General features: G+C 48.1%; 1 protein-coding gene across 2 annotated transcripts in view; it reads left to right on the forward strand.

The window, feature by feature from the left end:
- ADK (adenosine kinase) overlaps positions 1-10,508 on the forward strand; it is a 478,171-nt gene extending 467,663 nt beyond the window's left edge. For both annotated transcript variants that reach the window (XM_060236706.1, XM_060236707.1), the window contains exon 11: positions 9,513-10,508. In XM_060236706.1, coding sequence (XP_060092689.1) covers positions 9,513-9,637 — 125 coding nt within the window. In that variant the 3' untranslated portion in view covers positions 9,638-10,508. The remainder of the gene's footprint in view (positions 1-9,512) is intronic.
- Positions 10,509-13,153: the final 2,645 nt, after the last annotated feature.

The raw sequence follows: 13,153 nt of genomic DNA on the forward strand, positions 1-13,153 counted from the left end.
TGAATATCGCCACCCCGCCCCCCCGCCCGCTAATCCGCGACTGGTGGAAGACCGAGTAACCTGGGGGGGTCATCTGGGAGAGTGCCATTGTCTCTCCCTCTTGAACCCAGGTCTCGGTCACGCAAGCCAGGTCTGCATCCTGCCGAAGCAGGAAGTCCTTAATGGTCTCGATCTTATTGTTTATAGACCTGGCGTTGCATAACACCAGTGTCGGACGCGGGCAATTTCTCTTGGTCCCCCTACTTGTCACCGTTGGGATGGGAAGTAGACTAGAAGGGGGCCGAGCACTGTTTTGTCTCTGTCTCCTTCTCTCATATATCCGTCCATTCCCACCGTCGTATCTTCCCCTCCCCAGGAGCACTGGAATCCCCTGACCAGTCATCCCGAGCCTATTCTTTGATGGTTATGTTAGATTCAGCTGGCTAATTTACAAGCACAGCACAGATCCCCAGCACAGATCCCCAGCCCACCCCCGTCCTCAGTTCCTAACTGTCCAGATCACCAAAACTTTCCTAATTGATCAGTAGATAGATAATTCTTACTTAGCACAGTACTGAAAACCTAATTCTTAAATTTAAAGTGCTAACATGTGTAAGTAATCAATAAATTAGTTAATCCTATATGCATTTAAAATACACAATAATTCTTACTTAGCACAGTACTAAAAACCTAATTCCTGAATTTAAAGTGCTAACATGCATGAATAATCAATAAATTATTAATCCTATATGCATTTAAATACATAAAAGTACAAAATAATAATCCAATTTCAAATCAATTCAAATTCCTAATCCAATTTCTAATCAAATTAAATTAGTTCAAATTAGGGCAACCATCACTGTCCTTACTCAAAAACCTGGTGGGACATCTCTGCCTTACAGGCCCCGTGGGGTTGCATAAGATCCCGCAGGGCTGTGGTGTTGTGTGGCAGAGTTCCACCAGGTTGGGGCCAGCAATGAAAAAGCCCTGGCCCTCGATGAGGACAGCGGGACCTCTTGAGGGCCTCTTCAGTTTGGTGTCTGCGTCGTTTGGATGGGAAAATTCTGTTTGTTCTTTTTTTAATAGCAATATTGGGGGTCACAAGTGAGGCCTACACACAGGGGGATCTCCTGTCTTGCAGGGAAATCTTAATTTTTACAACTGTTTTGGGTCACAAAGACTTATAAAAATCAAGTAATATCTGCTCATGAACAGATGTAGTCAAAAGACCACTAGAGAGACAGCCTTCTTGGTAGCAGCCCCCTACAGGTGGAACCAACTGCCGGAGGACGTGAGGGCCTGCGCTTGGGGGACCTTGCCCAGCTCCACAGGGCCCGCAAGACCACTCCCTTCCGGTTGGCTTTTAACTGACGCTGAGCCTGTATTGTAGGGAAACGGAAGAAATACTGTCACCCTTGAAATTATACAGCATCAGAGAGGCTAGCACCAAATCTTTTTTGACTGTTTTAATTATTGAATATGAAATTTTATAATACTGTATGGATTTTAACTGTTTGTTGTGGTTTTATGCTGTGAGCCGCCCTGAGCCAGCCTCGGCGGGGAGGGCAGGATATAAATCAAATAAAGTATAAAAATAAATAAATAAATAAATTATGGAATTGGGGTGGCATTTTGAGTTTCCCTAGGAGCCTCAAACGGCCCATGGATGTGGGGGGGTGGAGGCCACCTGGAGTAGGAGACAAGGGGAAACTGGAGCGCCCCTTCTGCCTTGCCCCCCCCCTTCCCTTCCTCTTTTCCATTCCTCAGAGGAGAGAAGGTGGTGAATGGGCAGGAGGGGGAAGGGAAGCAAAGGGGGGGGGGATGCAAGCGCTGGTGGATCTCCATTCTGTATTGCAACGTTCTGTGCCTGGCTTCCCTGCAGTAATACAGGCTTGCCCTGAGCCTAGTTCTCAGCTGTTACTGTGATATCTGTCTGATCCCACAACCACAACCAACAAGTCCTCCTTAGGTGAGGTGGCCCTTGAGCGTCACAGTAGCGGAGGTCACTGCTACATAATGTCAAGGGAATTGATCCCTTTACTCTCACATCTCAGGCCATTTCTGTGCTTCTGTTTTAATGCGGTCCTTCCATCATCCCATTTTCCACCATATCATCCTTATGAAGTCCACGAAATTAGAGCTTCCTGGTTGCTGCTTCTTTCTGGTTCTTTTTGCAGTCCCTATAAATTAATTTGTTTTATTTAAAGATGCAATTAAAACAACAAAAGCAACAATTATAAAACCATTAAAAGGCACAGAGATCTACAGCCCCACTCCTGTTCTTTTCTTGTTCTTCTTCCCACTCACCAGCCAGCCTACCTATACCTGTTCCCTGTCTAAATCGTTTCCCTCTCCTTTCCTGCCCATCACTGTCTCTCCACAAAAAGTCTGGCTCTGTTGTGTGATGTCCTCTCAGGGGGGCAGGCCAAAGGGCTATTAGCCACAGCGTATTGTTGGAACTCTCTTTCTGGGACAGTGATGCTCTGTATTCTTGGTGCTTGGAGGGCAACAGTGGGAGGGCTTCTAGTGTCCTGGCCCCACTGGTGGACCTCCTGATGGCTCCTGGGTTCTTTTGCCAGAGTGTTGGACTGGATGGGCCACTGGCCTGATCCAACAGGGCTTCTCTTATGTTCTTATGTCTGGGCAGTGATGCTCTGTATTCTTGGTGCTTGGGGTGTGGGACGGTGGGAGGACTTCTAGTGTCCTGGCCCCACTGATGGACCTTCTGATGGCACCTGGGGTTTTTTGGCCACTGTGTGTACAGAGTGTTGGACTGGATGGGCCTTTGGCCTGATCCAACATGGCTTCTCTGATGTTCTTAGGTCTGGGGCAGTGATGCTCTGTATTCTTGGTGCTTGTGGGGGGGGGGGCACAGTGAGAGGGCTTCTAGTGTCCTGGCCCCACTGGTGGACCTCCTGATGGCACCTGGGGTTTTGAGCCACTGTGTGACACAGAATGTTGGACGGGATGGGCCATTGATCTGATCCAACATGGCTTCTCTTATGTTCTTAGGTCTGGGGCAGTGATGCTCTGTATTCTTGGTGCTTGGGTGGGGGACGGTGGGAGGGCTTCTAGTGTCCTGACCCCACTGATGTACCTGGGTTTTGTCTTGTTTTTTGGGCACTGTGTGACACAGAATGTTGAACTGGATGGGCAATTGGTTCTGTTCTTATGTTAAGGGCCCCAGCTGGGTTCCCTTATTTCCGGAGTGAGTTTCTAGCAGTTGCTCCTAAGCCTGATCAGGGGATCTGGGGAGAGGAGCCCTTCCTAGCCTGTTTCAGCACACACACACCCTGCAGATACTCCTACCCCCCCCCCCCCAGCTTTGAAACCAAGTGTTGGGATGTTTGCCAATAGTGCTGTGGTTGTCAAGCAACCCCCCAACTGCCATGTTCAGTGGGCGTTCTTAAAGCTACAGATGTTGTTTGGGGGAGTTTAGATTCCATGATGTGTTGTTTTTCCTCAGATTCCAGATTTCTTCCTGCAAATTTGGGACTATTTCAGGTTTAAACAGAACTCCCTCCCCTGCCGTTTTGCACTTACCTCCATTTTGCAGTTCTGTGGATCATTCTGTGGCAGTGTTTGAGCCACAGATAAATACATGTCTAATCCCAGGAGAATCCTGAGTAGGGATGGCAGCCTCCAGGTGAGGCCTGGGGATCTCCTGGAACTACTGTTCATCTCCAGTCTACAGGGATCAGTCCCCCTGGGGAAAATTGATGCTTTGGACCAGCAGGCTTCCATAGCAGAGTGGGCTGTGAGTCTGGGTCTGGCAGACCCTAGGCTCTTCCTCTCCCCACTGCCCCACATTGTCTGTCTGCAAACCCCAGATTAGTTCCATCCCGTGTGCTTTACACAAAAGGTGTATTTGTGTTGATCTCATTTCTAATAATACAAAATCAGATGCCAACTTTTGTCCTTAATAATACGAATACAATCCATCTCTCTGTAGAGTAGCCAGCCTTTGGTCTGATGAAGGAAGCCTGCCGTGATTCTTGGCTGCCGTGAGCAGCATCTGTTGCGAAATGAAATCACAGCGGTTGCATCCCGTTGATTTCCACCCGGTTGTTCTTTGGACTGTGATGGTGACTTGTCTGGTGCAAATGCAGGGTGTCTGCTTTGCACACCATCACGACTGCGCTTGACCAGCCTGGTGGGTGTCCCGTCAGCCGTGCCTACCAGACTGAAAGGCTTCCAGAAACTGTTCCACCATTTGCTTTTCAGCTGCAGGCGAGAGAACATCACAGCAGCCTGTCCACAAACAGCACAAGACTGGCTGTGTTGGGCGGCTGTTTCCGCCTGGTGTGGCTGGAACTGCCAAGTAAGACCTTAACAAGCTGGCAGTGGCAGGTGCCTTTGTGGATTACTGGCTTTCTTTCGAAGAAACACACATTGTGCAGCTCCATCTTTTATGAAGCCCACAAAATTAGAGCTTCATCTTGTGAACCAATTTGGGCTTTTCTAAGCATATTAACGTGTATTTGAGGAAGCAGAAAAGAGGTTGCAGAATGTCTGAAGTATCTGGTTTGGAAGGTTTTCTGTACTGAATTTGACAAGCAAAATATATTTTGCTTGTCTCGTTTTGTCCAAAAAGTATGTGTCCTTTGACAGCATAGTAAAAACAGGTTTTCACTGAACAGGTATGCCAATATTACTTTATTTGGGATAGGAAGTTGTGTGATTTAAGGGATCTGAGAGTTTCGGTTACTACAAAAGATCATAATGTTCATTAGTCATAGTCAACATATGTTACTTAGGTTTAACTGGTACAAAATAGTTCGAGATAAGTACCCTGGAACTAATATTGTAGGTAGATCAGATTCAAAATAATGTAATTGATTATTGGCTGATGAAAATCGGTATACTGTGGAATCCGTGGTGAAATTTTGGGTAGCTTGTTACAGCATCAGGAAAAGTCAGTTAATTCTGTGATAATAACTTGGGTTATGGTTTTATCTTCTATAGCCTATTTAATTGGATTTTTAATATAGTTTTTATGTAATTGAGATCCTTACAAGAGACCCTTGTATATATTTTTAATTTTGTACTTCATATGCTCCCAATATTTTATATTCCTGTAAGTGGCTTGATGCCGCAATAAATCTTGACTATGACCATACTGTTCATTATATCTGTAGAATATGTCTGGAGTGTGTGTGTGCAAAACAGCCAAGTTTGGACCACACTGTAGACACTGACTGAAAACAGACCCTTCTGCCATTTTGGGAGGCAGACCACGCACTCCCCTTGGTTCGGCAGAGGACTCCGGGAGCCATTCCAGGCTTGGCCTGGTTCCTAGACACACACACACACACCCGTGCCTGCATTCCAGGGTGGCTGCTGCAGCCGGGAGCATACCAGGCTCCGCAGGTGGGGGGAGATGGGATTCCCCCGACAAGTCTCACAGGCACTTGCATATATGGACACTTCAACATATACAAATGTCTTCATAACCCGTAACACATATTGTGAAAGAGATGCTTTCCTTCTTCTCCTGCAAGTAATAATAATAAAATAAATTGAAGGCTTCTCCATAGCCACAATTTGAGTTTGTAGAAAAGATGAGATTGAACTTTGGATCTTCTAGTTCCAGTTACAACTTTGTGAGGGTTTTGATAGCGTGAATTAGTATTAGCTTTTGTAGAGTGTGAGCCCCATGGCGCAGAGTGGTAAAGCTGCAGTACTGCAGTCCAAGCTCTGCTCATGACCTGAGTTCGATCCTGGAGGAAGCTGGGTTCAGGTAGCTGACTCCAGGTTGACTCAGCCTTTCATCCTTCCGAGGTCGGTCAAATGAGTACTCAGCTTGCTGGGGGGAAAGTATAGATGACTGGGGAAGGCAATGGCAAACCACCCCATAAAGAGTCAGAAATGACTGGTGCTTGTACAGGGGACTTCCTTTACCTTTTTTCTTTTCTTTTTTTGAACATTCAGAGTTTTTGATGTTATCTTACAATAAACTTGTGAGGTATGATGATGTCTGATGAAGCCTAAGAGCAGACAGAGTCTCTTGCTCTCTGGGATGTTTAAGCCCTTGCTGCTTCAGCCAGCGTGTTTGACTAGTTGCCCTCGGCCCAGCACCCAGCTACTGAGATGGCCACCCTGGCCTCAGTTTTCCTCAGAAGGCTCACCTGGTCTCCAGCTGTTGCTTTTGAGGAATCCTTTGACCACGTCAAACACCTGTTATCAGAGCCAGAACAGATGGGTCATTTAATTGAACCAAAAAGGCAGCGGAAGGTAACTCAGAGCAGTAACTCGGAACACTCCCTCCCCTAGCCTGGCCGGGCCACCCTTTCCTTCACACACGCCATGTTCTGGGCAGCCAAGTCAGCGTACAAAGGAAGTCAATGATAGGAGGATGACCCACCTCAGACATACTGGCCAGTCAAGCCTCTTGCAGGGCTACCTGGTCATTCTTTTAAAGAAATGTGTTAAATAAAGGGATTTATACCTTTGATCATGAATTGAGGCCAGCAAGTCAGTAATCTTGACGGCTACATCTTCCATCACTTTCAAGGAGTGGCCACCCACAAATTTACCAGTTTCAATAACATGACTGATTTTCTTCTTGTAGCCCAGGAAACGCGCTGTAAGAGTGCATGTTAACTTAATGGATGGCAAGCTGTTGTGGTGGTGTTGCCGAGAAGCTGTCTGGTTTTCCGCCAGCCATTTTGCAAGCACACCTGCCCTCAGGTGAAGGCCTGGCTGTCCTAGGAGGTGGGAGGGGGGGTGAGCAGTGGAGATGTTTGTGGTGTTTCCCCCCAAGCCCATTCTTTCATGCCAGTTTGGTGTAGTGTTTAAGTGAGCAGACTCTTATCTGGGAGAACCGGGTTTGATTCCCCACTCCTCCACTTACAGCTGCTGGAATGGCCTTGGGTCAGCCATAGCTCTAATGGAGAGCCAGTTTGGTGTAGTGATTAAGTGCACAGACTCTTATCTGGGAGAACCAGGTTTGATTCCCCACTCCTCCACTTGCACCTGCTGGAATGGCCTTGGGTCAGCCAGAGCTCTCTTATCTGGGAGAACCGGGTTTGATTCCCCCCTCCTCCACTTGCACCTGCTGGAATGGCCTTAGGTCAGCCATAGCTCTCTTATCTGGGAGAACCGGGTTTGATTCCCCACTCCTCCGCTTGCAGCTGCTGGAATGGCCTTGGGTCAGCCATAGCTCTCTTATCTGGGAGAACCAGGTCTGATTCCCCACTCTTCCACTTGCACCTGCTGGAATGGCCTTGGGTCAGCCAGAGCTCTCTTATCTGGGAGAACCGGGTTTGATTCCCCACTCCTCCACTTACAGCTGCTGGAATGGCCTTGGGTCAGCCAGAGCTCTAATAGAGAGCCAGTTTGGTGTAGAGAGCCAGTTTGGTGTAGTGGTTAAGTGTGTGGACTCTTATCTGGGAGAACTGGATTTGATTCTCCACTCCTCCACTTGCAGCTGCTGGAATGGCCTTGGGTTAGCCATAGCTCTGGCAGATGTTTTCTTTGAAAGGGCAGCTGCTGTGAGAACCCTCTAAGCTCCACCCACCTCACAGGGTGTCTGTTGTGGGGGGAGAAGATATGGGAGATTGTGAGCTGCTCTGAGTCTCTGATTCAGAGAGAAGGGAGGGGTATAAATCTGCAATTCTTCTTCATTCTTTCTCTCACTCAGTGTATTTTTAAAAAATTAACCCTCTTAATATTGTTATGATAATTTTATTTATTTGATCACAGCAGCCCCCTGCACTGTTTCAAAACGATTGAGCACCTTACTTGTGGGGGGCGGGGTTATAGATGGGACACTTTAAGTGAAGGGCATTTGTTACTAGGGGTGAGCGCAAATCAAATTACGAACCAGCTTTTGTCACAAACCAGGCTGGTTCATAGTTTGCAACCCCCTAGTTTGCAAACGGCCATAGTTTTTGTGGCAGTATGTATTAAATAAAAGGAGACATACCTTTGATCACAAATCAAGGCCAGCAAGTCAGTTATCTTTTTTTTCCCCTTATATATTCATCATTTATTGAAATTAGTATATGTAACAGATCCATAGTAATAATAAATATTTAACAATTAAACAAACAAAAAATTACGTAGTTCACAATTATCCACTCATCCAGCACCCTGTGACCCGTCACCCTTGTTGCCCATACTTATCTATCTCTGCCTATTGTATGCCTAATACTTGATATAGCTCTCTGGACCACCTTGGCCCCCACAGCCTAGAGGGAACTATGTTCAAATTCACATCCCGGACCCTGTAAATTATTGACAGCCGCCAAAAACGGTGCCCAAATGTCCTCGAATTGTTGTTGTTGCATCATTCGTCGGTAGACCAGCCTTTCATCCACCGCCAATCGCAGCATGTCCTCCAGCCATTGCGCTACGGTTCCTGAAAATTCCATTCTCCACATCTGCATGATTATCCTCTTTGCCGTCATCAGTGCCCGAAATCCCCAATATCGCTGTGGGCGAGACAACACCCATGCTGACGGGAAGTAGTTTAAAAGAACTTGCATGGCTGTGAATCTGTGCTGACCTCCCAATACGCGGTTTATCCACCTGAGTATATCGCCCCAGAAATCAAGCAGCACCGGGCATGACCAAATCATGTGGCTTAGCCCCGCTTCACCTCCCTGGCATCGCCAACATGCTGGTGAAGTCAAGAGGTTAAATTTGTGTAGTCGAACAGGTGTCCAGTAAATACGGAAATGAATTTTTTGCTGAATTAATATCAAGCGTTGATCTTTAGAAACTTTTCGGATCGCCCTGTTGATTGTGAACCATTGGAATGGTAGAATACTAAGGTTCAGTTCATCTGCCCATTTTACCCGTAATTCTTCAATTAACTGTTGTTGTTGCGTCCCATATCGAAAGTACGTGTACAGGGCTTGCACTGGATTATCTTGCTGCCATGTCCGCCTTAATACAGCTAAAAGGGATGGTGGATCAGGGGCAGCCAAGGCATCCGGACCCAGCAGCTGCGTCAGCGCCATCTTTATTTGGTAATAATGTAGCCATTGGTCAGTTATCTTGACGGCTACATCTTCCGTTGCTTTCAAGGTGGAGCCACCCACAAATTGCATCCTGTCACTCCTGGAGGTGTGCTGCCACTACAGCAAGACTCTGGGAAGAAGGGGGGGGGGGAGGCATTTAAAAATGCCCAACGAACTCAGATTAGTTTGGGAAATGGAAAGGTTTGTGGAGGTTCGCATACTGTGGTTTGGTAGACACCACGAACCTCAATGAACCTTCGTTTTCCTGGTTTGTGCCCATCCCCATTTGTTGCCTTCACAATTCATAGCAACCAGCTTAATAAAAGCACGTCAAAGACAGTCAGAGGGCAGCTCTGAATCTGTTTTCTTGGAGATGATAAGTAGCCTTTTCTGTTGGAAGCAGAGAAGACACCACTGGCTTGAAAGGTATCTCACTACTGACAAGGCCCCCTTTTGCTAAGGGGCAGGGCGCCCCCTTTTTCAGGAGAAAAAAATCGCTCAGGCATGTTCCCAGATTTTTTTTGGTACTCTCAACTGTAACGCTCTCCTTCCCTCTCACCCCTCCAGGTTTCCTCTCACAGCTCGTGTACGACCGGCCGCTGACGGAGTGCATCCGTGCCGGACACTACGCTGCTAGCGTGATCATCAAGCGTTCTGGCTGCACCTTCCCAGAGAAGCCGGACTTCCACTGATATTGGGCCACCCCAAGGGATCAAGAAGGGGTCTCTGCCTCCGTCTCCCCACTCTCCTCCTCCCGGGTTACCTGGCATTGAGGCTTCTGTACTTCTCTTCCGGTTTATCTCTGTCCTGACAGCCCTTTTCTTCTCCCGGACACAGCAGTGACCTGCATGTGTTAAATTAGAGGTCACGCTCCCAGTGAGACTCCGTTCAGCCCCGCTTTGTCCCAGCACAGATCCCAGGAGTAGTGCAGTATGAAACAACCCCAGTTCTGGTCTAGCAATGCTTCCGTAGTATATTCACTTGCTTGTGTAATCCAGGTGAGAAATCATTAAGTTCATTTGGTATAAAACTGTTGACATTTCTGAGGAGAATTTGTATCTGTTTTTCTCCTCCCATTATTCTACATTCAGTCACACACACACACACAGGGCCCACTGCTCCTTCCATTGTAGCCAATAGGAATTTGCCCCTCTGAGGCCTGGTGGCAGGAAGCCATCTCATCGGCTTTATGAAACGCTGGCTCAGGCCTCTCTGTGCACCTCTGCCAGGATAGGGCCCAGTGGTCCTGCAGGGCAGAAACAGGGTATTTGGGGGCTACGCCCAGAATAGGAAACTTTCTCTTGTCTTGGGGGATTCGAGGGTTGCATCTCAAAGGACAGACACTTGTGAAAATGAAGTACAGAAATAACCATGCAGGCAACATGCCAAAATGGAATCTTTGACTTCAACGCACAGTTTTAAGACAACCGAGTACATCATATAAGAAAATCTTCTGAATTTTATTTGTAATGCAGTATTCAAGGGAGAGGCATTCTGAAAATGCTGTTCATCTACTTTACTATGTAATTTGATACTGATAAATAAAGCCATTGTGATACAGGAGTTCTCTGGCTTTTCCTTTGAGTGGCTTTCCCCTTGAAGGACAAAAGGCCCATGGAAAACAAGCTCCTGAAGGGAGAATTTGACTAGGTTCTTCAGAGGGCTTGATCTCACTATGCTAGAATCAGGCTCACCTTCACCTTTGAATGGGCCCTCCAGTTCGGTGTAGTGGTTAAGTGCGCGGACTTTTATCTGGGAGAACCGGGTTTGATTCCCCACTCCTCCACTTGCACCTGCTGGAATGGCCTTGGGTCAGCCATAGCTCTCTTATCTGGGAGAACCGGGTTGGATTCCCCATGTCATGGGTGCTGGGGGCCCTGCAGAAGAAGCCGGGCCTGCAGAAGAAACTGTGCCCCTGCCACCTGCACCAGTGCCCCTGCCTCCTGCTGGAGAAGATCCAAGCCCCCCTGCCTTGCCCTCTCGGGTGGATCGTGTGCGTGACCGCCTTCGTCAGGACCTCAGGGATCGGAGGAGGGCAGCACGCTCACGAGCAAGACGCTCCCTGAGCCCTGAGTTTTGAAAGGATTCTGGCCCTTCTAGGAGTGAGGATGCTTGAGTCTCAGCAGGATCCTGGCTGCCCTCTGAGTCAGCAATTAGCCCAAATGGGCAACAGACAGCAGAGGGCTATATAGCTGTGGGCTTTGAGAGAAGGCTTTGTGGAAGCAACTAGTCACTTACCTGATGTTCTAGCATCCACTTCGGCTTCTGGACCCCCTGACTCTGGCATTGACTTCTGGACCCCCTGACTTCGGCTTCTGAACCTCTGACCTACGATACCTGGACAGTGATTCGGTTTTGACGCTTTGGACCCTCCTTGCTACCCAGCTACAGACCTTGGACTGCCCCTGGACTTCGCCTGGCCTGGCCCCAGCCCGTGACACCCCACTCCTCCACTGGCACCCGCTGGAATGGCCTTGGGTCAGCCAGAGCTCTCTTATCTGGGAGAACCGGGTTTGATTCTCCATTCCTCCACTTGCAGCTGCTGGAATGGCCTTGGGTCAGCCAGAGCTCTCTTATCTGGGAGAACCAGGTTTGATTCTCCATTCCTCCACTTGCAGCTGCTGGAATGGCCTTGGGTCAGCCAGAGCTCTCTTATCTGGGAGAACCGGGTTTGATTCCCCACTCCTCCACTTGCAGCTACTGGAATGGCCTTGGGTCAGCCAGAGCTCTCTTATCTGGGAGAACCGGGTTTGATTCTCCATTCCTCCACTTGCAGCTGCTGGAATGGCCTTGGGTCAGCCAGAGCTCTCTTATCTGGGAGAACCGGGTTTGATTCCCCACTCCTCCTCTTGCAGCTGCTGGAATGGCCTTGGGTCAGCCAGAGCTCTCTTATCTGGGAGAACCAGGTTTGATTCCCCACTCCTCCACTTGCAGCTGCTGGAATGGCCTTGAGTCAGCCAGAGCTCTCTTATCTGGGAGAACCGGGTTTGATTCCCCACTCCTCCACTTGCAGCTGCTGGAATGGCCTTGGGTAAGCCATAGCTCTCTTATCTGGGAGAACCGGGTTTAATTCCCCCCTCCTCCACTTGCAGCTGCTGGAATGGCCTTGGGTCAGCCAGAGCTCTCTTATCTCGGAGAACCGGGTTTTATTCCCCACTCCTCCACTTGCAACTGCTGGAATTGCTTTGAGTCAGCCATAGCTCTCATAGGAGTTGTCCTTGAAAGGGCAGCTTCTGGGAGAGCCCTCTCAGCCCCACCCACCTCACAGGGTGTCTGTTGTGGGGGAAGGAGATAAAGGAGATTGTGAGCTGCTCTGAGATTCACATTCAGAATATAGGGTGGGATTAAAATCCAATATCTTCTTGTTCTTCTTCTTCAGTTGAGTTAGATTAGTGGTCCTCAACCTTTTTGGTACAGTGACAGACAAGTCCAAATTTACTTTGCGTGGTGACCCATACAGGGCTAACCGTAGAGGAGTTTTTTGTGCTGAAGGCAAACTATGACTTTTGCACCCATCTATTCCAGCATTCAGTTTCCTATAGTCTCCAGCCAGATGTTTTGGAGAAGCCAATAGACATCCCACAAAAGATGTGGCTGCCCCACTATGATCCCCAAGTTACTGGGAGTTCATTTCCTCCTCCTCTACCAGCTGGGCCAGGGCCAGAGCTTAAGGAGGTATGCTTGGAGGTGGGGGTGGCTGGATAGATCCCACTTTCAGAGGCTTCATGACCTAAATTGGGGCCCAGCCCACAGATTGGAAAAGATGGGAGTAATTCAGTAGGGGTGTTCTAGCCAGCCAACCTCTCCAGGTCTATGAATACTTTTGTCAGCATGAATTAAGCAAGTCCACATACACTTGCTTTCTCTTTGCGTGATTGATTCCCAGTCTTGAATAATTCTGCTTCAAATCATTATATGAGGGGGGCTTTGCAGATGGGGTTGCCAACCTCCAAGTAGGGCCTGGAGATCTCCTGGAATTATAGTGCATTGCCAGACTGCAGAGATTAGTTCCCCTGGAAAAAAATAGGTGCTTTGGAGGGTGGACTCTAGCATTATACCTCAGGAAGGTTCCTCCCGGGCATCGGAGTGGGTCTCTTTTTTAGCTTTTAGTCGCTTATTTCTACGTTAGTCTCTTAAAGTCTCTTTTTTCAGAATAAGTCTCTTCTCTCATTTTTTGTGCCTTCAAGTGCTCAAGAAATTAAAATTGT

The sequence above is a fragment of the Heteronotia binoei genome, chromosome 4 (assembly GCF_032191835.1).
Source record: "Heteronotia binoei isolate CCM8104 ecotype False Entrance Well chromosome 4, APGP_CSIRO_Hbin_v1, whole genome shotgun sequence".
Classification (NCBI taxonomy): Eukaryota; Metazoa; Chordata; class Lepidosauria; order Squamata; family Gekkonidae; genus Heteronotia; species Heteronotia binoei.